Source organism: Pseudomyrmex gracilis, unplaced genomic scaffold, assembly GCF_002006095.1.
Source record: "Pseudomyrmex gracilis isolate BER0280 unplaced genomic scaffold, ASM200609v1 scaffold_20, whole genome shotgun sequence".
NCBI lineage: Eukaryota > Metazoa > Arthropoda > Insecta > Hymenoptera > Formicidae > Pseudomyrmex > Pseudomyrmex gracilis.
The window spans coordinates 567888-593130 of record NW_018020604.1 but is presented as its reverse complement, the minus strand read 5'-3'; the positions used below and the strand labels follow the sequence as shown (position 1 = coordinate 593130).

General features: G+C 40.3%; 1 protein-coding gene across 1 annotated transcript in view; it reads right to left on the bottom strand.

Annotated features, from left to right (window-relative positions):
* The window catches only part of LOC109851775 (LIM/homeobox protein Lhx3), a 37524-nt gene that overhangs the window by 12137 nt on the left and 144 nt on the right, over window positions 1-25243 (bottom strand). Inside the window, exons 1-2 of the mRNA XM_020422187.1 lie at window positions 25114-25243; window positions 16187-16231 (exon numbers count right to left, since the gene is read on the bottom strand). The exon at window positions 25114-25243 is cut by the window's right edge and continues 144 nt beyond it. Coding sequence (XP_020277776.1) covers window positions 16187-16231; window positions 25114-25243 — 175 coding nt within the window. The remainder of the gene's footprint in view (window positions 1-16186; window positions 16232-25113) is intronic.

Sequence of the window (25243 nt, the reverse complement as noted above, 5' to 3'; positions counted from 1 at the left end):
AGAATGAGCCGCTGGTGGTGCACATATTCAGGCCGCGCACATCAGCAACGTGCCACGGGCGAGCAGAGGAAGAGCGGCGGTGCGGATGAAAGGGGCGCTCGCGTGGGTGCGTCTACACGGTGGAACAACCACGGCCACCCTCTTTCCCGTCTCGTGGCGGGGTACGAGAGCGCGCAAACCCCGCGAAAAGCCCGTCACAAAGCCCCGACGACAGCTCCCTGCCATTGTCGTCGTGCCGGCTCTGCTCGGCCGAGAGAACTCTCTATCTCTCTCTCTCTCTCTCTCTCGCTTTTTCTCTCTCTCTCTTTCTTTCTCTCATCAAGCGTTCCGACGATTAAATAGGCTTAAGCGACATACGGACACGCGCATTTGTCCGTTGCGCCGTCTCGATGCACTTTGCGCGCCGAGAGAGACCTCTCCAGCCAGCTTTGCTCGGATTTACCTGGCAGGTAACGTCAATTGGACGCAGCTGTAACCCAGATGCGCCGGAGAGAAAATCTAGGGAGACTAAATTCCACGACAAAACTCTGGGGGTACTTTTATTCTATTTAACTTGATTCAATTATATACAATTACGCAACAATTGCGAACATTAGTTTTTAATTGACTTTTTCGTGTATTTTACACGGTTTGTTATTTTAGCGTTAAATTCGTCCCTCGCCTCAAATGGACAAATAGTTGGAATTTTTTATAGCACTTAGCTTTTTCTATCTTTTTGTCTATCAATTTTTTTCATCAAATTGAATTAATTCAAACATTGTGTGCGCGCGCGCGCGTGCAACGTGTAATAAGATTAAGTTAATTAATATTAAAAACTTAATTAATATTATACCGCCATAGCTCTCTCATATTACATAATGTAAACATAATTATTTCAATCACATGATATAATAATTATCACTTTAACATCAAACCCCAAACATGGACTCCGAAGCTGCGTGGTTTGCGGATTGCCAAATTTTTCTGGCCGGCTGGAAAATCTGCTCGTGAATTTCGGGAACGGCGCGCCATTCGGGCGCGCATCGATTCCGACCGGCAATAAAACGAATCCGACGTGCCTAACCAACGATATTAATAAATCCAATATCTTCCGACCGATAAAACGGCAACCGAGCCGTCGCACATATATATATCCGCCCCCCTCCGTCTCATAAACAGTTGGCCCGTTCTCGTACTCGGAGTCGTCGGGAAATTGTGCAAATACGTATAAAATAAGCACAATGTGTCCACGGACCCGCGTAATACGCATCGCGGATCATGGACCTTCGATAAAAAGGTACTGAGAGAGACTCTCAGAAAGAGACTCTCGTTTCTCTCGTGACGCGCGATCAGTGAGATGGTTTTGATCCGGGAGAAAAGTTTCATCCGCGCTCGCGACGAGCGTGTTTATTTGATGTGACGCTTTGCGGTTTAAAATAAGTTTCAACAAACACATATAAACGCTAAATTAATAAACTTTGACGCACAATGTTATTAATTGTAAATTTTATTTATATTTTATTTATATTTTATTTTTTCACATACAAACATCTTTTTAACGAGAACGAACAATTCGTACGTATCACACTCGGTTAACTGTGTGTGCAAACATTGTGTGTGATCGCTCTGTCTCGCTGATTAAAATTACGATGCGATTAATTTCGCGGAGAGAGGGAGAGAGATCTCTCGCGATAATTTGCTCGCTAAAACTGCAAAGGACTCGCCCTCGCGCAAATCACGATGCCATCGGCCGCTATCATCGGCCGTGTTATCAAAGTAACGGGGGCTTATACGACGCTCACATAAAGATATAGGTATGAGCAGAAGCAAGTGCCGCGCACATAGAGCAAATGAGGGTTCGGTCCCCCGCGCGTATTATTCATGCGCGCACCGCCCATTGCGTGTCCTTGCCTTGATGTAACACACGCGCGCGCTTCATCCTCACACGCATATGGGGACATTAGCTACCCCATTAAACATTTTATCCGCGTGCTCTTTACCGACGAGGAAAAAAAAAAAAAAAAAAAAGAAGACTGTACCTGGACGATTCGTCGGCAAATCGATCATCCTCGCGCGCTGGGGTTCGAGTGACGCTTGACAAAGTATCGCCGCATCGCGCGACGCATCCAACAAACTACCAAAAAACTAGCAAAAACCTGCGGGATTTGTATTAAAAAATTTAAAGTTCTCTTTCTCTCTCTTTCTCTCTCTCTCTCGTTCTGTTTTACTCAATTCGCGAATTTTTCTACGCAGAATAAGTTCGTGTTAAATTCAATTTGAAATATGAACGAAGATAGTTCGACAAAGTTTTTTGCCGGCCATCCCAAATAAGCAAATTATATGTAAATTATATATTTAAATATTTAAAAATGGATTTCGGAGTATTCTTATAGTAGAAAAGAGAAGGATTGTGCACAAAACATCTTCTTTTCTTTTTAATTTAAAAAAAAGTCGAATTATAAGTCCGGCGTGCAAATATCCTTCGTTTTCTTTTAATCTAAAGGAAAAGTCGATTATGAGGAAAAAAAAATCAAGTTATTACACGTGCGATCGATGATATTCCGCTTCGATTGTGACATTTATTTTTGCCGGTGTTCGCATAGCCTACTTCCGCGAACTGTAACGCTCGTGGCCATGTGACATAATAACGTGCGTAGTATAAAGATATCTATCCGCACACACATACACATTCGCACCTCCATAACGTCACTCGATGCCTATACATATACATATACTGCGGGTTAGAACATTTAGCGAGTACATTAAGGAAATTGCGTGGACTCTTTGCACCGCACCCTGCCACAACAGAGACCGCCTCTCTCGCGCTCTTACTCGTATCGAACACACATGAAGGAAACGACTGGAGAGAGAGATGGCCTTTCTCGAAGCAGTGTCTCTCAAAACGTTCGAATGTATAAATTTCTTGTAAAACAAGACGTAAAGAAGTAAAATAGAAATAAATAACAGTAAAACAAGCTCGTTGAGAGAAAGCTCTTGAGAAATTGAAATAAATAAGACAAATAAATAAGCAGAGTCTTATTTAAGTCGTTTTTGTTAAATAGTAAACTTTAAGGAATAAACAACAAAATCCGACCGGAGAGCTAAACTCCACCGATGGATGCGGACAATATTAAATAATTACAATAATTACATTTACTTTGAAACACGTTTCGATCATCTTTTATTTTGATCATCTTCAGCCTGATACTAAAACGTGATATTAAAACAATTGATAAAACAATTCAATTATAGAATTTATTTATTGGAAACGTTACAGAAAGCCGCAAGTAAACTGTTTGAAGCCAAAATACAATTACGTGAAATAACTCGATCTTATAATTGCATCAAAAGTTCGAGAAGGTTGAACTATTTTTAAGGCAAAGATAACACGGTGTCGATAATACAATATATTTTTGTCAATAAATTATCCGCTTTCTAATTTCACTTTTTGCTTAGACCTTAGATTTACATGCCGCGTTACTTCCGTGAAACAAATCTTGTTATCGCGTATTTGTTTCGTTTGAGAGACTCTGCCACTCTGTCGGTGGTGAGGAACGACGTTCGCAACCCTACACTGGCGAACCGGTGTAAGTAAGATGGTGCGGATAGAAAAAGAAGAGCACACACACGTTCGCGCGAAAATGCTGCACCGAGTGATACCGAGCGCACGCGTGAGGGCGAGATGAAGGGAGATAACACGGGCAGGAGGAGCGTCGATTCGGGAGAGAAGACAGAGGGCCAATGGGGCGGAGAAGAGAACCGTGGATTTTCGAGGGTGGAAACGGGCCGCTCCTTCGCCAGACCCCCGGCCCGAGACAAGTAGGGTCAAGTGAACTAAAGCGAAACTACTACCGGGTGAGGCTGCGGAGAAGGGGGGGCGGGGAGGAGAAGGGTGTTAAGGGTGACAATATACCGCGCGCCGGGGGTTGAGTCGAAGATGGGTTTAATCTATTAGCGGGCGGCACGGGCCAAGTGGCTTCTTGTTACACGCTCGTTTGGACGAGATGTACTCGCTGAACTGATCCGATAGAAAACGCAGACAGTCCGGAGATGTTAAATCAGATTACGGGACACTTGGGCGTTTCTTGCGCGGAACGAAGTGCCGCGCTTTTTCGTTCGGTGCGGTGCGAGCGGCGCACAGTTTGTTTTCACGTTCGTTCACGGTGAGCTGATTTAATTTTCCGCCGGAAAGGCAGATGTCTTTGATTATTGCCGTTTATTATTCTTCGTCCTTCTCTTTTCCGATTGACGAATCACTCACCGCCGGGATTCGAGGCGCGACGTCGAAACGTTACTCCTACACGTTACTCCTACGTTATTTCCGGAAAAGGTCAGCGAAACCGGAAATCAAAGGGTCGCGGAAGTGCTCGACGTAGCGCGACGTTTATTAATTTATTTTTCTCGGCTCGACGAGCGCAGCTGCGCTTCGCTTTTACGAGAACGCACGTGGACACAATTTGCACCTACACATTTAATTTCACAATACGACATTTCTTGAAAAAAAAAATCTTTATTTTATACACGTATCGAAAGATTTTTACAATATTTTCTCTTAAAATCTCTTGACACATTTTTCTTAGCATAATGATAAATTTCAATTGTATTTTCAACAAAGTTTTTTTCCGGTAAACGTACGAACTTAGTTGAATCCCAAAAGTTTCGCGGTGATGTTAAGATAGTCAAGTGCAGCAATCGCACGATAGACCTCTCGGACAAGATTCGGGACCTCGCTTCGGGTTTCGGCGCGACACTCGAAGCGCGTGTGCCAACGACGCGCGGATTCGTTTCGATTCTCACATTATATCACCGGCGCGCGGGCGCGTCGTCGCATCCCACGGGACGAGTAACCGGCCGAGGTGGAATTCGCCTGGGAGTTATGGGAACGGCACGACGAACGGGAGACCCAAGAGTATCCGATGTACGGCGCTAGCATATTGCGCCGGGATGCCCGTGGGGGCTTTCCGTGCCAGGAGTCGAGGTCGAGCGAAAAGAAAAAAAAAAAAAAGAGACGTCCGCGCGTTGCCGCGAGCGGCAACGAGAAGGCAGAAATCTGCTTGTGAGGCGGAAGCGGACCCCCCATTGTGTTCACGCTCGTAGTTGTTCATGGTTTTGAGCCGCACTTGACGATGGCACCCGTGGGTTCTCGTCATGCCAATGGGGAAAAGAGAGAGAGAGAGAAAGAAGCCTTTCCTACTTCAGCATTTCTTTTCTCACGATTAAATTCGCACTCGCTTTGTTTCGCGTGAACTTCACCTTGAACCGCGCAAGAGATCTTTTCGAGATCGCGGAGGAATTTAAGAGTCTCAAATTTTTTCTAGTTCCATGTGAGTTCGATAACATTCAAAGCAAAGATGCAAAATGTTATAAACTGTAAATTTTTTGTTTAACAAAAAAAAAAAAAAACAGACTTTCAACCTCGGAACTGTTTTTGAGTTTTCGGAACAAGTGTTGAACAAGTGTTGCGCCACGATCGGCTGCGAACGTGTTTATTCTCGCGCTGTTCCTTCGGTTATTCGCTTCTCGAAAATTTATTGAAATTTTGAACGCGCGGTGGGCGAAATCAGTGAATATCCGCGGTAATCATCGGGGGAAACATCGCGTGCCGTGCGAGTTTTCGTGCAACAGCGCGAGGCCCGGCCACGCGCGTTTCAGGGACTCCTGGAGCTAACCATCCCCCAAAACTCCCCCGGGAAATCAGCGAGGCACGAGACTTGGCCGGATCGGTAGGTAGGCAAAGGTCTGACTCGCACGTGCGCCGGCAAGAAGAACATGCGTGCCCCGGCTTTTACGAGCGTTGACAGTGTTCTCCGGCACGTTTCCTGCCTGCACGCTGCCAAAACGCCTTTCGCTGCCAAGTCAAGAGAGAAGATGGAACCTGAAATTTTCTTGCTCACCGAAGTTTCGTCTTTCATCTCGGCTACAAGATATCACTAGTGTAATTGTTTTATTAGTGAAGTTAGAAATTTGTCTTTTGGTCTAAAAAACTACACTGTTCTTCTATATTCTTCTAAATTAATTATGTTGAAAATATGTGTGTTCGCATATGTTTTCTTTTAATTACTTGTACTATACAGTTAATTTTTCTAATGAACTTTGTATTTCCTTCGGGTATTACGTGTAAAACCGTAAGTTCTCTTTTTGTTAAATTATGTTTCCCCGTGATTTTATTAATCATTCGCGTTGTTTGTCATTTTGACGCAACGCACTATTGACGAGGTTTGTTTGTTGTTCAGATAATGATCTGAAAGTGAAACACGCGGAAACATTGCTAAGCGAAACAAACAGTTTTGCAGGGACAAAAGCGGGATCGGGCATCGTTATGTTTGCATCGTCATCCTTTGATTTAGCCGGCGGTCACGTAGTGGACGCGTCGTGTAACGATGAAGTCCGAGGATAACGATTATTATCGGCACTTCTCGCACGCGCGCCATTATTTGTTAAGGTCAAATCCGAACAGGCCGATACGCGTTCGGATTTTCCGATCTTGTTGATTGTGCGCGAACGATAACAATAGCGTATATTATATTATTACACACGGTCCTTCCTCTCGCGTCACAGAAAAATATTAATTTCCTAAATTGTTGCGGAATCTAAGCTCATAATTACTTATTACTGCAATAGTTTGAGTAAAAACTAATTTATAGTACAAACTTACATTTCTAGAAACAAATGAAAAAATTCAATATAGAAGATTCCTAAAAAGTTTCGATGTTTTATCTTGGTACTTTAATTGAAAAATTAACTGGAAGCTTTCTAATTAAAAAAACTTCTATATTTCTAAATTTAATGAACAATTTATAAATTTCTACTCTTGATTGGTCAAAATTGTGCGATCACGCGCATCAAACACCGATGAGAGGAGAAAAAGTCACCGGCGACGTGTAACAATAATCATTTTAGCTGCACCTGTTACCATTGCGGTGCGTGCTGAAAACCTAAAGGGAGAGAGGGATGAGACTTCAAGTGCTATCGATCGCGGAGAATCAATAGATACAATTATCCGGTCACGTGTCGGGCTAACGGTGAACAAGGCGGATAGGAAGAGAATAAAGTCGGAAAGCTCTTGTCCTTTCGTCGGTCCTGCGAAGTCCTCGACAGTGATAAATGTCTCGCGCGTGACGCACATTCTGCTCGAGTCGCGCAGGTGTTTTTTGAAACAACTGTTTATTGCGATTGTTTTGCAATAAATTTTTTTATTGCGTAGACAGCTTTAATATTTAAAAAAAAAACAGCAATCTATCTTTTATTTTTTGCTCTCTCTCTCTCTCTCTCTTCTTTTCTTTTTTTTAACAATTGAGTGTCACACCGGTCTTAATTACCGCGATATAAACGGCAAATCGTAATAATTAAGGGAGCGACCGGGGGAAACTTTTCCCGCGGGACAGGGCAGCCTGATAAAGTCCCAGATCATTCTCTCTGATCTCGGTGGGATGTGGGCTCTCACGAATCGACGACCTCGCGTTACGAATTCTCCATCGACAGGCCGCGAAAGAACGGGGATTCGAATTTAATAATGAAATTTTGCTTTGCTAGGGTAGATCGTTCTCGGCGATATATACCAGCGGAAGTCTCAAATTAATTTCGCCAAAATCCTCTCGCGAATAGAACGCGAAGAGAACGCGAAAGTCGATTGTTCGATTTGGAAGAGTTAAATTCGGCAAATCTCTCTCACATCCCGTTTTTTGTGATGTGATATATCGTGTGAATAAAAACGCAAAATTAGAAAAATCTTTTCTTCGAGCGCGCGCGCGTGTTGTGTGTATGTGCGGTTGTGTCGTTTTGTTTTTTTTTTTGTTTCGCTGTATACACACGCGTTCAAAGACTCGCGTGCGCTTATTAACGCACTCGCCTAACAATTTGACTGACATCCGCGTCCGTGTCTCTCGTATAGGTGGGTTGAGTAATCAAGCGTAATGCTTTCGAAGCTTCGAACACACGCTCTATTTGCACCACGCATCCATAGCTACGCTAATAGCGTCCCATGAGGACCTAATGTCCTGAGCCCGTGCTCGAGTTATAATCCGCAACGTGTGCGTGCGCATCGCGTCACGATGCTCGACAGATTTTCGTTTCTGTTAAATCGCGAGAGCCGCCTCGAACGATCAATATTTCGTTAGATCGAATATCGGATTTCCGATTCAAACACCGAAATGTTTGTTCCACGCGTTACACACAATCGCAAACTCGAAATCTACCTAAACTTGCGATACAAAATTGTCGCATTCGCAAAAATGCGAGATTCCTTTCGAAACACAATTTTTCTCTGAAACGTCATTATTTGCACAAAGGAATGTTACGTAAGGAAAAGATTTCGCAATATGCAGTTTTTTTGAATCAAACAAAATGTATGCATCTAATTGAAAATTTACAAAGGATTCGCGGAGTGACATTCGCAAAATATTCGAAGAGATGAAAAGATACCGTAATAATTTTACGTACTCGTAAGCTCGTGTGCGTTTCGAGAGTCGTGCAGAATGTCATTGCATTAATACGCGAGTGTCGTAAATCATACATTATGATCAATTTTAATAATTACAGGTAAGTAGCCTGATGCTTATCGCGCACACAGTCTGATCAATCTACACGTAACGTCGGTTTTTAACTTGTTGCATAAATATAAGACAGAACACGCGAGGTTCGTGTCGTACTAGCTGCGAAAGCAGCTTTCGATAAAAACACGTACGATGTTTCTGAGACTAATTGTAAGTGCAATAAAACACAGATAGCGTTAAAGATACACAGATACATTGTATCTACTAACCGTAAATTGAATTAAAAAAAAAAAAAAAACCTAAGAGAAATTAAACCTACCAATTGGATATATTTAAAAAAAAATATTTTTCTCAAATAGACGCGTTACCACAAAACTGCGCAAATGCGTGAAAACTATAACGCGCGTTTCCGTAAAGCGTGCCTTTGTTCCGTAAAGCGGATTTAATTCATTCGTTAGAGAATCCGTTCTTCGCGACGGAACAAAGGAGTCATTCGAATTTCGACCGAACATACTCGTCCATCCATAAAAGTCAGCGATATCTCCCGCGCAAAACGGGAGCTTCCTAGATTCTAATCAGGGGCTGCGTGTACCTATTAGGAACCTTCATTGTGCGTGGGTGTACGTGAATACGACAGGGGTAAGTCTCCCCCTCGCGCGTATGGTAGTAGTTCTGTTCGAAAAGCGAGGGATCTTTACTTTTCGCTCTCTTTCTTTCTTTTTTTCCACTCGAGAGCGTCACGATGTTATGTATAATTATGCGCGATTCTTTTATTTCCGATCTAACACACAACGTCATCCCGTATATAAGACGCACGCGATGCGCTCGCCGCATACAAATACAATAAGGTGTTCGCTGACTGATACAGGAAGAAAAGTGATTTTTCATCGTAAGATAAATCACAGGTAAACATAATTTTTTATTGTCTATATTTTTCGAAAAACTCAGAATAATTTAAACTATCTTTATCTCGCAGCTAAATCTTAGATTGTACTATTATTCACATTTTTATATTAAATTGTTCTCTCTTCTCTTTCTCTCTCTCTCATATGTTTACTGGAATTTTCTATAAATTAATATTTCGCAATATTAAATATTATATATAACTATAATCGGTGTAAAATAAGAAACAGAAGAAGTGATCAGATTGATTTTCAAACGTATAAACAAATAGCGAGTTCCGAGGTGAACCAACGTTCGGTAGATCATTGATTAGATCCGGTTAGATGAGGTTGACGAGATATCTTTGATGTGCGATGTAAATTGTGAAAATGTGTTCGAAATAAGAAAAGAAGCAAGGAAAGTGCGATCAGATTTATTTTTAAACACGTGAACCAATAATGGCAGGGACGTTGCAAATAGAATGTATACGGGGATCTGCTTATCTATCTGTCTATTTTATTATAACGATGGGATGGTATAGTTGTGACACGTAAGGAGAGAGCACGAGGCTCGACCTCGTGCAAAAACACAGAGAAGGCCAAAGGTTCTCGTGCGGGCTTCCAGAAGTTATCGGGCTACTTCCGAGGCAGCGCGCGCGCGGCTATACAGCCGGCCGACTATCTTCCATGATCGCGCATCTGTCGCGCATTTTGGTGAATCACTCCGTTCCGTACGGAGCGTCCGACGGGCGTTGCTCCATATTATGGCTTCCACGGTCCGCGGGTGTTCCGGGATATTGCGTTCCCGATATAGACCAGATCGACTAACTGAGTGAGCGACTGACTGACTCGCTCGGGTCAGCTGCGGAAGCGAAGCGCGCCGCTCGTGACACCGGCGAAACCATAAGGCCCGCAATTATGGGGCTTGCGGTCGGCCCCGCGATGATTTGTCGGCCTCCTCCCCGGTAATTAACGGGATGACTTTCAACCGTTATCGACGGTTTACGATATGCCCCCCGGAATCTTCGCGCGTGATTTTTTTTTTTCGCCACCCACGTGGACGTCTATCTATCCAAATGGTTTCTCGACTAACGTGTGCTAACAAGAAACGAAAACGGAGATAAATCGATCAGAATCTGTATATAATAAGCAATGATATTTAAAATTGATATGATAAAAAAAAAAAAAAATGGTTTTATTGCGAATTCATTATCCTCCAGATTTATTCTATAACATCCTTTAATATTTAATGTCAAGTAACTTTATACAGTCGTATATTGTTTAAATATTCGCCGCGCAATCTATTTTATTGGGCGTTTTATTGATAATGAAACGCTCACACACACGCGAACAGCTCTTATACAAAAGCGCCAAACGTATACGATATTATAAATATACAAAATTATAACAAACCGTTATTAGTATAATGGCCATTTTCCAAGCAAGAAAATTAATTTAATTGATCGCGCCGAATATTACATTGGAGCGCTTTTTTAAATAAACATTTATTGAACGAATTTAACTGCCACCACCACACCATTGCACACACCGACTACTATATGTGTGTCTGTGTGAAATTTTATATATTATATTTTATTCAAATATATTAAATATAAATTGAAGGGCAGAGAAAGAAAGAGATAGAAGTAGCCTGTATCTCTCTCTCTCTGTCTCTCTCTTTCTCTTTCTCTCTCTTTCCTCTCGGTGGTGCCCACGGCGAAAGGGAAGCTTTGAAATTTTATTCCCTCTGGTCGCTCCGATTCGGATATTATTTAGCGCGTCGCGTTTGTTGTTTACCAAAGCTCTCCATTCTGTGACCACAGAGGGAGGGGAAAGAGAGAGAGAGAGAGAGAGAGAGAGAGGGAGAGAGAGAGAGAGAACTCACCTCTGCAATCGATATATGAAGCACCGCGTCACTCCCCGGAGGATCGCGATATGTATTTTCAGAAAGCGCTTGCACACGCTCGAGCACACCCTCTCCCGGACCAGCACGAGCTTCTGTTTGCGCTCGCGGTGCCTTTCATCCGCGGCTGTTTACCGTTTGATCTTATTATTTCATTCGTCTAAATTTAAACACTTCAACCCCTCCTTTACTTGCGATACACACCGCGGTTTGTTTCCCCGTCGCCGCGAGACGACGCGGCAACTCCCTCGGTAATTTGATTTTTGCGGGGGTCCACATCGTTTTTTCGAAGTGTTCCTGACAATAGTGGATTTTGGCAAACTCGCGTTGCAAACTCATAAAAAAGTTGCAATATGAATGAGAGAATTTCCATTTTTGTCTGCACGCAATAAAAAGAAATTTAAAAATCGTCAATTAAAAAAAATAAACTATTGTTACAACTATCGTTATTTTAAATATAACTAATTATGCATATAACTGATTATGCATATAACTGATACAAAAACTTTGTATTTGTAACAACGAAGAATAAAATTGAACCGTTTGCTGTGTAAAAAACGTGACTGTGTAAAAAAATTGCAAATACAAATAACAAAATTTTACATTGCCACAAAGATTGAAAGATTTGTGATAAGATCCGATTGACAAATTTGTAAAACAGCTGGAGCTGTTTTTTAAACTGTGTTTTACTCCGACAGAGAAAACCACAAAAGATTCAAAAAACGCGAGCCGAGCGGCGCGTTAACCGCGTTATACCAGGCGCTGGTATAAGCCAAACCAAACATTGACGTATTCAATCATAGCGATCTCTCATAGTCAGCTAGAACGATGACGGAGGAAGAGGAGGAGACGAAAGAAAGAAGAACAAGGGAGGCATGAACAAGCGCGCAGGATGTACAGGGTTATAAGACAGCGAGAGAGAGAGAGAGAAAGAGAGAGAGAGGAAGAGAAAGCGCTTGCATCGTACACCATCTGGCCTCTGACGGGGGGTCGGCCCGGGCACCAAGGGGTAGAAATTGAAATGAAAACAGGGCGCTACCCCAAAACCGTGCCGCGTCCTTGCTATGGTTGTCAATGAGGGCTATTAGGGGACGATATGTTTTTCTTCTTCACAGATTTCCTCTGTGACGCGTTGACTCCTGTCTGGAATCGGTGACGAGAGCGATGATTGCTCGTCCATGATGAGCGAACGAGATTGGATAAGAGCGCGACTGTGTGTTATCCACCCTCTCGTTGCACCATGTAGTTGACAACGCAAATAAACCACTGAAAATATTATGAAGTACAGGTTGCTACTGTCACGAATAATCCAAGTTGCAAACCAAGAGTTTTATATTTTCTAAAGAAAGAGAGAAAGAGAGAAAGAAAGAGAGAGAGAGAGAGAGAGAAACTGTTCATTATAAATTAGCATTTTTAAATTAAGAAATAATCTTTCTTCTCTGGATTTTTCCTACTATAAAATTCAAGCGCGTTTAAAAATTTATTTTCAATTAAGAAAGGCAAAAAGCAGATTTCTTATCTTAGATTTCTTATCTTATCGCACTTGTGGATTGGCTGTGTGTCCTATCAATTAAAACAGCATTTCCTGTTACTTTACTTATTCATACTTGAATTATTGTATTCAATGTCGCGCGATGAGATCTTCATTTTTTTTTTTTTTTTTTTTTTTTTTTTTTTTTTTCTAAAAACTGTGATCTCTCTGACAGTTGAAATATAAATTTATGAACCGCTAGATTAGCGGACACTTTACGAGTGTTTCTATACGAGTGGAAACTAAAACCGCGACACACACGTCGTATATTTAATTGGAATATGCGGGCGGTACTTAAAAGTTTGAACGTCTACGGGTTATTTTCATTATATTGTCATAAATCTCGATCGTAATACATAACATATCTTTCTCGCAAACTAATAGAGATAGGTAATAATTACAATTTAACAAACCAGACAATTAATGTTGTTTGTCTCGATACACGCGTGTCAATTAATTGTATCGAATAAAACAAACGATATCTCACATATTAACGTTGGAAAATGTAATATCATTAAACGCGCAAAAATTCTTCACAATTTTAATGACATAAAAAAAATCATAATTTATAACTTCTAATTCAAATCTAATAACCTACTCAAAAACAATGACAATATTTTGAAATGAAAAACTTACGCACATGTAAATCTAATTTCATCCGGTTATCAATAATGTTAGCATTTTCGCTGTGTACTGACACTTTCAGCCGCGGGTGTGATAAACGCGTAAGTTGTTTGCTTTATCACGCTCGTGCAGTTTGTACAAGTATAAAGAAATATCGTAAATCGAGAGGCAGTGTTTGCCGACGCAATCGAGGCGAGAGAGAAAAAAAAAGCGCGAATAATGCACGTTACACGTGGTGCTTTGAATGAGTGCTCGAAGAACCGCCTCGACGAGCGGCACTTGGCGCTTAAGAGCATTGAGAAGGTCACGTGTCGACTCGTGCACACCGGATGTCACGGTTTTGTCGTATTTAGCGCCTCCTCTGTGCTCTATTCACTTCGCGGTAAAAGCATGGGCGGTAACCTTTTCCGTCCAAATAATCAACAACGAGAGAGGTGCACAGAGAAGAGGCGCCTCTCCGCCATGAGAAACGAAAACGCGCACGTTTCGAACAACGTTGAACAAAAAAGATCGCCGTGAAAAATAAAGTCTATCTCTCGATACAATGCAAATTTGAATATTCTTCTGAAAGAAATTTATATGTTATAAACAAAATCGTCATCGTTGGTTTTTATTTGAGGATAAACGGTCGCGCGCGTTCACGGATGATTACGTGACGCTCGAGCATGGGAATTGGGCCACAGAATGTTTCGATTTGGCATCATCGTAAATCTACGCGTGATTTGCAATGCGTGCCACGGACAATATCATATATATGTGTGTGTGTGTGTGTGTGGGATACCTCTCTTTAGCCAAACGTAGGAGTGCCACGTCGAGTATTGTTCCGCTCAACTATTTCGTCTACAATAGACGTTGACAAAAACCGCGAAGCAATGACCGTGATCGATCACGGTACTCTCGTTACGGTATTTGTCTAGCGATTATTACGCACAGACGAAATGTCAGAGCAAAGTGCCGTGTGATAATTGTTGAAACATCAGCAAAATACGCAATATGCTATCTGACATAATTAGAAACTAAATTGCACAAGCGTATATATTTTACATTTTTTTCGTAACGCACAATTTCATACGCTTTTGTATTACGTAATTGCTCGAAACACACGTGTGATTTTTCGTTGACTTATCTTGCTGTACGTTTGTCATTTTTTTTTTTTTGTGGTAAATTGGCGATGTACGTATGAATAATACATATATATATTGTTCTTTCGCTAACGATTTTTCGATCCCCTTACAATATCGTCCACTTACGCATTGTAGGGCTATGGGGTTGCCGAAGAAAGTCGACCATGGGGGCGCAGAGATAGATAGATAGGCAGATAGCTATAGATACGGGAAGAGAAACGGTGCGAGCGTACAATTATCCTAATGGAACCATGAACACCAGCACGCGTTATCGATTGGACATAAGCGCTTTTATACTAACTCTCTGTGTAACTTGTTACAGACAGCCAGAAGAGGTAACATACTTACATAGCGCGACTTGTTAAGCGACCCACACGTTAGACGTCCCACGCGCGCTGGTTTTTCATAAATAAATTTAAAAAAAAAAGAACTTCTGCGTAATCTGACGAGTTTTCCGTCAATTTCAATTTAAAAAACACGTCGATTGTTTTTTTCAAGAAATCTTCCTTTTGAATTTTATTTATTTTAAGAACAAATGGGAATCTTTTTGCTGCAAACATTTGAGTAAAATTCGAAATAAAAATAATTGCAACAATTAATCTTTAAAATAATAGCGCAAACGCGTCACCTCGTCGCGCGGGAGAGATCGTCTAATCGATTATTTCCAATTAAGGGGTTAGTCCGCAAAAATCGGCAACAAACCCAGCGGGGAATGGCGATCCGCGTGAACGCGAAACGTCGGAATGAACAATCCACTCGTCAGAGCACGAGCCACGTGAGCCGCACGTGTCAGGAACGTGCTGGGACAACTGGTGCCCCGCTCACTTCATCGCGCCATGTGCTCCGATGAATACGCACCACTCTGGTACTACGTAAGGGGGTGACAACGCGCGCGCGTGTTCCTCCTCCGCGCGGGACGAAGGATTAAGTACGGCGACTGTAACTTTTCTTTATTTCTTGCGCGAACTCGGCCGCTCTTTCAATCTTGAGGCGATTTTGTTTCTCACAAGTTCTCAGCGCTGAGTTTTTCAACTGTACAACTTGTAATACATATCAATAGCGATCTCTTACCTGCATTTTTTATGCATTTCAAAGAAAAGTGAACACATATAACCGCCCGCATTCGGGATAAAGTATTGCGTATTTCGAAGTGGACGGGCAGCATCGATGTCGATAGATACAATAAGGCTCTCGAGATGTAACTTTTGATCGACACAGCGTACCAACTGTCGCATGAAGATCGAAGTTGAAATGTCTCGGAATACAACATATGGGAACAGGGTCGAGTGTTTCGCAATTGTTTTGTTACCCTTTTCGCAAAAGACCACTTCTTCTCAAGCATCCGATACCGTCATTGAAGCTTCCTCCGTTTTGCAAATTAACTCTTAGCTTTCATGTTTATATTCCGTGCAAGCTTCTATGATCAACTTTCATTCATTCTGTTTTTCTTCTTTCATATCCCTCTTTGATGTCTCAAGAGAAATAATCTCTGAGATGTTTGATTTTTGAACGACGCAAACATCGATTTTAGTTTCATCGAGATTAAAAAAAACTTAATGCAATTAATTTCAAACTCTAAAAATTCGGATTAAAATTTCCATGTGGAAGAAAAAAAACTAAAATAAGAAAGTAAAAGAAAAACAAGGACTCACATTCTTTGCTGATAGTAAAACAGGTCGGCGTTTCGATCCTCCGTTCTAAAACAAAAAGAACAAAATGTAAAAAAATTGAGTTATTAAACTAAAGGAAAACTTGCCCTTAAAACACTAAAACGGAACTAAACTTTTTAAATTACAGCAAAAACCTTCAATAAAAAAAAAAAAAAAACGAGAAAAAAGTCTAAGTAATTTAATTGAATATATTCTTCAATGCACTTTTGCAACGACGTAATTATTTTTATTTCACATAACGCTGTGCTAATCATTTCTGTCGCACACAAAAGTGTATAAAAAAAAAAAAAAAAACACACAGCACGTTTGTATAAAAAATTCGGCTGCTGTCAGTTTTTGTTAACTTTTGTCATTTTGAGGATTTTTTTTGTTTTGCGAGAGATTTAAACGCTCGTTGACACAATGCGGTGTTGCTCGTATCTCATCTGTAAGCGCCATAATTTTTTTTATGGAAGATTGTGTCGCTAACATTTCAACTTGCCGGCAACTTCTTCAGGCCGTAAATAATTTAGTCGTTGCTATTACGAGCGAGCACATCTCCAAGATACTAGATGCGACACGTACCACACTTGGTCGTGATGCTTACGATATTGCGATTCGCTCTTCTTCCAGACGCGAAATTAAATTACTCGCACGCGTAACGATAATTCTTATCGTGCATGTACGTTGGCACGGTTCATTCATATGTGAATCGTGCACATGCAAATATCTTTCACTGACAAATGCGACGATCACACGTACGGATTAATTAATCATATCGCATTTTTTTTTTAAACGATAATCATTCAGTCCTCGTTTCGTGCGCGAATTGGCATTTCAATGCCAATTTTGGTTATACAATAAATGCATTAAATTTGCGCTGAATAAAGTCTGAGACACGAGGTGTAAAATAAACTTGTGCGAAATTGTTCTATTGAAATAAAATTAATTATCACAACATTTGCTATGAAAGTAAAATAAAGTTTATTATTATTATTATTATGCGCGACAAATGGTAACAAATATATTAATTTGAATTAATTAAATTTCAAATAGAACAAAAGAGTAATTTGCATATAAATTGCAACGAACAATTGCAATTATATTTTCAAACGCGCTCGCGTTTCGGGTGTGTTGCGAAAATATTCTTTCTTTAATAATTTAACAACAATTACACATTGATGTGTTACTCAATTTTGACATAAGCGCACACTTCGTAATTTCTTATTTTTGTCTTCAATCATCATGCGTGTATCACAATGTATTATACAATTATCTCGAAATATATGTGTTATCGGATTAAGAATCTCTAGACCTTCTTATGTCAATATTGTCAATTGATAAGTGTTTCCCAAGAAGCACCTGATAATCACTTGCAAAATAAAACGATCAACAACAGCGGTTAGATAATGTGTTTTTTCGACGCAAAACTTGTTGTAGGTAAATAAAAATGCGGATAAGAATACTCCATTATTTGTTTCGCGTAAATTGGATAAAAATTCAAGTGCACTCGGTTAACAAAAACCTGAAAGTAAAATTGATGAAAGTTTTTTGTGTAGCGCAAAAGTTTTCTAACCTTCTTCTTCAAGAAATAATTTATTAAGTAAACTAGTAAAGCTAGTTTTTTTTTGGGGGGGAGGGAAAGTTTCTTTTTCCGCTCGTTTTGCGATTGAGCGTGATAGTCAAAAATGTTCATACCATTTTTTCACATCCGTTGTAAGCATACTCTATTACTTTACAATTCTTTTTTGCCGTCACTTAAACCGTGTCGTCCTAAATTAAAGCGCGTTTTGCTCGCGTCCAAATATATGTTCTCGGATTAAACATACATCAGGAAATGTGAAACCGTGTCTTTTTCCAGGGTACGCGCAACCCTGCCGTGCGCCAGCGACATAATCGTAAGATTACATAAACTGCGGCCTAAACGCCATTTAGTTCCCATCATGAACCACTTAATCTCCGATCGCGTAAACTCCCAGTGGCAACAGCGGGAGCAAAACCAGCGTTGTATTGTAACGAGAAAGAAAGAGAGAGAGAGAGAGAGAGAGAGAGAGAGAGAGAGAAAGAGAGAAAGAGAGAAGCGCATGTGATTACGTTCTCGACAAACAGGAGAACCGTGTCCCGCAAGAGTCACGTGGCGCCGCAGAAGTGAACACCACCTCCTCTCTTTCTGTGTATGTAACACGCTCCATGGAAAAACCTACCCCACGCGCGCGAGCACGCCTCCAAGAAAAACAACCCCGAGGCCTCGGGCCCCACGAGTTCCCACGTATATACGCTAACTCAATCCCGAAGTTCGCCGTGTACAACAGTTCGGATTACAAATCGCTTATGTCTGAAATGTCGAGTCGATGTGGCGAACTCTCCGTGCACACAGACTGTGCGCACATTTTTCCTATATGGCGTATGTATTAACAATAATTTCAAAACACACTATTTTTTATTCACGTCCTGAAAACATTTATGTTGTGCAAAAAACATTGTTTCTATTATATGCAACTTTTGTTCTTCTCGCAAAACAAAATGTAAATTTTACTAAAAAATTTCGCAAAGTTATTTAAAAAATAGAAAGAGTTACACTGAAAGCAAAACTGCAATGTCAAAATATTATCAATAATAATAAAGTTAATATAGGTTAGCGATCAAGTGTTACCGCGCGCATTATCGGCTACTCCTCTCTCGATAGAAAGTAGATACACTTTGTGTGTATATCGTTACTTTAGTTGGAAAAGGTTCTTAATCTTATCGGAGGTAGCGCTTACCGTGTCGTCCGTTCGCAATGAAAATATGTGTGTCACACTTATATACGGTGAGGTGACTTTATCTTGACGTAACTCTCATTGATACAACGCTTTAACTAAGATGCTCTACTTTTTGCGACGCTTTGTTATAACAGACGATCATACGGTGAACATCTATTTTATAAAAACAATTTCGCAAATCGATCAAACGCAGTCAAAAAAAAGTTTTGAAATTGAAAAAGAAACAATTTTTATAAAGCGCACGCAAACACACATACACACACGTTGCTTAACCGTTTTAGTGCCAGGGGTTTTTAAAAATCCGTGTCGGATTGTGCCATGAAGCGCGATAGCGCTTCCTTCATTTATCTGCGAGTAATGCCGATCGACGCGGTCGCGCTGCTCCTTTTTTTCGTCGAAAAATGCCACGCGGCGCGTTCGCGCTTCAAATTTTTTAATAATTACGAGAGGGAAGTCTGACAGACTCGCGACAAGGTACACTCCAAACCGAGAGCGTTGCTAACTGCCGATCGCGATCGAACATCGCGATACAGTTTCTTACAGCACGCGAACAGCGCGATCGCGCTGCGTGGCACTAAAACGGTTAAATAAAACAACGAAGTTTTTAAACAGTATTATTTTGAATTTGTAAATTGAAACAATTTTTTCCACTTTGTTTTAAAGAGAAGAATAAACAAAAAAAATTCATAATAGAAGAATTTAAATAAAAGCTTTTGCTCTAAAACAAACTATTGTCATACTTCGATACGGTCCAATGGTCCCACGACTATATCTTTTCGGATGTTATTCTTTACCATTCTGAAAAAAAAGACGGCTATCGATCAAACTCTGATTACTCGGTCTTCCAAACCGGAAATGGATTATCTTCGAGTTAGCCACGCGCGAGAAAAAAATCATAATGTCTCTTATGTCCCTTAGTAGTACTTGGGGTAATATAAAATACACGGTAATCCGATGCGAGTGGTGAAACACACGCGTGTCTAGGAATTGCTTTTCAGTCGTGAAACACATTGTTTCTACAATGTGTTGATCGTCTTTAGAACTTATACATTTGCGTGATAATTATTTTGTATTGAAATCTATTTGTGTGCTTATTTTTGATATTTTATATCGATCTCGTGGAATTAGAAAAAGATATTTAATATTATAGCAACGGCTCGAAAGAACAAAATTAATAAGAAGGGAAAGGGTATATAGGCTCTTTGTTTTTTTTCTTCTTAGAAAAAAATATGTAGAAAATCATGTTAAAGTTTTTTTTTCTACGTACTTAAACACGAGAACAATATCTATATATATAGATATTGTTATCTCTTTTAGATAACTCTCTTCCGTTCTGCGAGCGCGATTGAATTATGATTTGTAGAGACGCGAGCTAACAATGAAAGGACGATAACCGGTATTTAACGACGTTACCAGGCCGATCTATCATCACGAGTGGTCACTCGGGGCGAAGTTGCGGTACGAAAAGCGAAGGAAACGAAAGAAAATATAGGAGGAGCCGATATCGTCCTGATATCTGGCGGTTTTCATGCCCGAATCATAAAAAAAAAAAAGGGATGGCAAAACCGCCACTACCGCAGGAACTTTCGACTTAGAAAGCAATTTTCCCTCTTTCCACTTAGGCAACTTTTTCCGCGAGAAATGGAGGCGTACGAAAAAGATACTGCCGCGATTATAGCACGCAAAAAAGGGATTGGCGGTATTTTTATTTCGCCCAGATATCGCGAGATACATTCTGACATCGAAAAACTTAATTGAAGTATAATGTATCTGTTTCTCTCTCTCTCTCTCTCTCTCTCTCTCTCTCTCTCTCTCTCTTTCTAAATGAAATACTGAGAAATTTTTCAAAACCACAGAAAATTGTCTAAAAAAATTAAAAGAAGTTTTATCTCGCCACAACGCGAGATTCGCGTTTAATAGATTATCATCACCAGTACGCACAAGAATACATTGCTCCATTTTCATTATAGCATATATTCTGTGATAACATTGAGATATGGTGATAAGAATATTTATCAGAAGACACATTGTGGGTGGGAAATTTAAATAAAAGCGGTCGGGCAAAGAGAAGTCTCGCGTTTCGCCTCGCTGAGAAAAACCACAGGAACAGTACTTCACACAGAAAGCGTAAAGTGACGCGAGGAATTTAAGCCCCCTCGGGGAAGAGCGGATTCTCCAGCCCGCGTAATACGATCAACTCGTCCAATCATCGGCTTTGGCTACCGCGAAGCGCTCCGCTCGGAGACGTTTCTCGCGCACATCCGCACGCACACCGGGAAGAAAGTGCAAGCTTGTACGTAGGAGGTCGATGGTGTACGCGTGTTGGTGCTCGCGATTATACGGCAGCGTGGTTACGAACCTTAAGGTTCAGCTCTTTTAGAACGCCAAAGCCGATCCGTCGTCGGCAACAAAGGTACCATCGACCTTCATCCTCATTTTCCCACCGACTTCTCTTTACCCCCGGCACGTGAATATATACCACCGCGCTACCCCGTAACCGGTCGGCCATTTTCTTTTCATCCCCGTCCCGACCAGCCCTCATTCGCTATGAACCCGCCGTTTCCTATGGTTACCATTCCGCTCGGGGGCTGGTTGACATCGTCATTGGAGCTTTTCACCCCTTGTCAACGTACGGTTCTGACAATCTTTCCGCAAGAAAAAATAGAAGGAAAAAAAAAAAAAGAAGAAAAGGACTTTCTTCCACAGTTTTCCGTCTTTTTTCAAATGTAAAATATAATATACAATCTGAAAGAGAACGAAATTACCTGCAAAATTGTTCAAAGATACATTTTACTTCAAACATTTTTTGAATCAACAAAAAATTAGTACCGAAGTTACTGTTCAGATATAAATATCATAATTCGAAGAAGACTAAAATGTGTTTATATATTTTAAATATAACAATATATGAATAATAAAATAATATATGAGCAAAAATGAGTCTGACAAGTTTGGCACCAGCTGATACATCTTCGCGAAGATCCTTGACTTTTGAAATTTATTATTTTCACAGTCACTCGTTCATATCAAAAAAAAAAAAATACTTGTCACATGAGATGCAAAATTTGCGACGAAAGTCTTGAGTCTCGTCGCAGCGATATTATTTGTGTAACAAATTTGCAGAAATCATCGGCAAAGGTGATTCCGTCCCTTTGTGTTTCGGCGATGGTTTAACGCGTCTTACACGCATCGATACGCACGTTTCCGTTCTGGGTTACGTGTAGGATTTAAGCGCCGCGTCGTACGCGCCGCGTCGTGCCCGAAGCAATACCGTATATATCGATTGCGGGACGGCCGAGCCTCCGAACACATTACATGATTAAACCGCCCCAATGGCATAGCAACCGGCCTTGCAGCACTTACCTTATTAAAATATCCGCCACCCTCGCCGCGCCCTTTTAACAAAAGCGGTGCCGCGAAACTACTCCGCGCGCTCTCTTTATTACCCAGAAACGTTCCACGGAAGTTAGATCGCACGATCGACTGGCTATGACGTTAATCGCCGGCTAAGTTTAAAAATGGCATCATCCGCGGTTTGCTGCGAGACCAATTGAAATTCAAATTTTTTGGCGCCAATTATCTAAAACTATAAGAGACTGAAACTTTGAAAAATTTTAATTTTACAACGTGACTTTTATGAGATTTCGATTTGATTCGGTCGTAAAGTTTTACGGTAAAAATAAGTTTTCAAAAACTACGATGTGAGAATATCATATTTTGTGCAATAATCGTAATTTATAAATTCTTGCATAAATTTCAATAAGTTTTAGAAAATATTTTGCGTCAAGAGTGTAATCTTTCTCAACTGACAATCGCGAATGAACATCAACACGTTTACAGATTCAGATCCTCGGTTCGCGATAAGCGGAAAAGATGTTCAGGTGTAAAAGGGTTACGAGGTCACACGTTCGTCAGTTTCTGTTTACGAGGGTGGTGAACTTAATTATCGCTAAACTTGCGCGATTCGCCGTGAATATTCATTCGGAAAATCGGTCGTCGACTCCGACGTGCAGTCGCGAGATCGTCCTTCTCGCCGCCGAACGTTCATAATTTAAGAGACCTTCGACCTTGCTCCACTCACCGAGATCGACTAGATGAATAACTCAGAGGACGAGTCGGAGTGGCGTGGAAAATGAAGGAGGACGAAAATGGCGGACATGGTAAAGTATTGCGATGAAACGACGAAGACACGAGCGAAGAATCTAACGTCCGAAGTCTTGTTTCGACACACAAACTGTCAATTTGAAATCATATTTCGTTCTTTTCAAGAAATGTGATCTTGAATTAGTGAATTATTGAGATTAAAACTTTGAGAAAAATTCTCAAAGAGTGTGAGAGTCAAATAATACACAATTCGCTATAACAAAATCAAGCTCCGTCTTCGTTTATCATCTTACGATCGATATGAATTCGCGATAAAAATCTTGCTTACTCTTTTCTGATAACGATGTACCTATGTTTTGCATCAACACGTTTATCTGTGTAACACAATGGGAGAGCTAAAGTGTGTCGTTGACACATTGCGCGAGAAATAGCGAGTATTCTAATTGCGAACAAAGATATCGGCGAAGATTTTATATACGACAAGATGTAATTCAAATATTCAAATGTTAGTCCGCCGACAAGAAGATATAATAAATATATATTCCGTGACGCGATGTTACAGTTGATTATGTAAAGGGAAAGTGTAGTTGGGAAAATATAACAGATAAAAATTGTAATTGTTAAAATTGAATTACATTTTGTAATTGCGCATAGCGTGATTTTTTTACAACACGCCGAGAGACCCGCGAAGTTTTCATATTGCAAATTTGTAGAAACAAAACTAACGCGAGAATTTACAGAAATATTTACCGAACGGAATTTAAATTAATTTATATATTTAGAAATTAAAAAAAAAAAATACCGCAACATAAAAGTGAATATAATTAATGCAATCTCTTTTCTCTTGTAGAATTTACACATACGTAAACAATACACGCGCGCGCGTTGGAACTTTAATATTGTATTGTACGTAAACCGGTTAATCGCTGTTGCAGAGAGCCAATAATATTAACGCGAGTCCAAAGTGGTTCACATTTATATTTTTACACTCGCGTTCTCATGTTAATCAAGTCCGAAGACGAGAGATATTCTAAAATTACAAATAGCGATTCCCCGTGCGATTCAATTCTAAAACGTTAATATTACTTTTAACAAGAGATGAGTATAAAGTTTCCCAAAATATATAAGTATATATGTATATATATATATTTATTTATTAATTCGAATTGTACATAAATATATTTCGAAAAATTATAACTCTCACACGCGCGTGTATTATATTAAAATACAATTTTCAATTTATTTACACATATGTATATTATTTTAGACAATTGAAAGAGAGAATAATTATTTAAAATTTGCAGATGTTGCAATACACACAATTATTGTTTAAAAAGAAGATAAACTTTGTTCTAAAACAAACGTCACATTTCTCAAACAAGACATTCCTACAAAAACATTTTTATAAAAGATATCGATAGAAAAACAAAAAAAAAAAAAGAAACAATGAGACGATGGCCTGAATGCGATATAATGGCTCTTTAAGTGAAGATGTTAATCTTATCGATTGCCATGGTAAAGTCATTATCAAAACGCGGCCACCGTTCGCGTAATGACCAAGCGAGAATTTATTAGCCGATGTAGTTCACGAGATATCGACAGTATCGAGACGAAAATTATGTCAAGCTGATAGACAACACTGCAAATCAAAGAAGCTAAAATAAAATTAATAGTTTTTGACAATTGCTGCTAATTGTCAAGCTGCTTTGTCACTAATTTTGTTAATCGTATGACGTGTATAAATTGCTTTTTTTGTACTTACAACTGTCGGTCGGGTTTTGTATAAATGTGATAAATACGTTTTTTTTTCTGAGACAAACAGAAAAAAACCGAGCGATAACAATTACACACGGAGTCTATAAATGTCTGTTTCAATATATATTACTTTGTACTTGACATATTGCATAAAACCCCAAGCGATTAACAAATATAATCGCTTTGTAAAAGCGAGTCTGCCATTTATCGCTTGCAATCCGAGTAAAGTCCGTGACGGATAACTTTCTCTTCACGTTCTTTTCAACAAAGTTTAGTTATCTAGTGTTGGATATTCCTGTTTTCACCTACCTTCAAGATTCTTGTTCCTCGCGAGAAGCGCTAACAGGACGTCCTGGTTGGGCGCAGCGTCGGCCAGATCCTCGTCCTGATGCGTCGCCGGCAGCGTCGGGCCCAACGGCGGTAACGCGCCCGGCGGCGG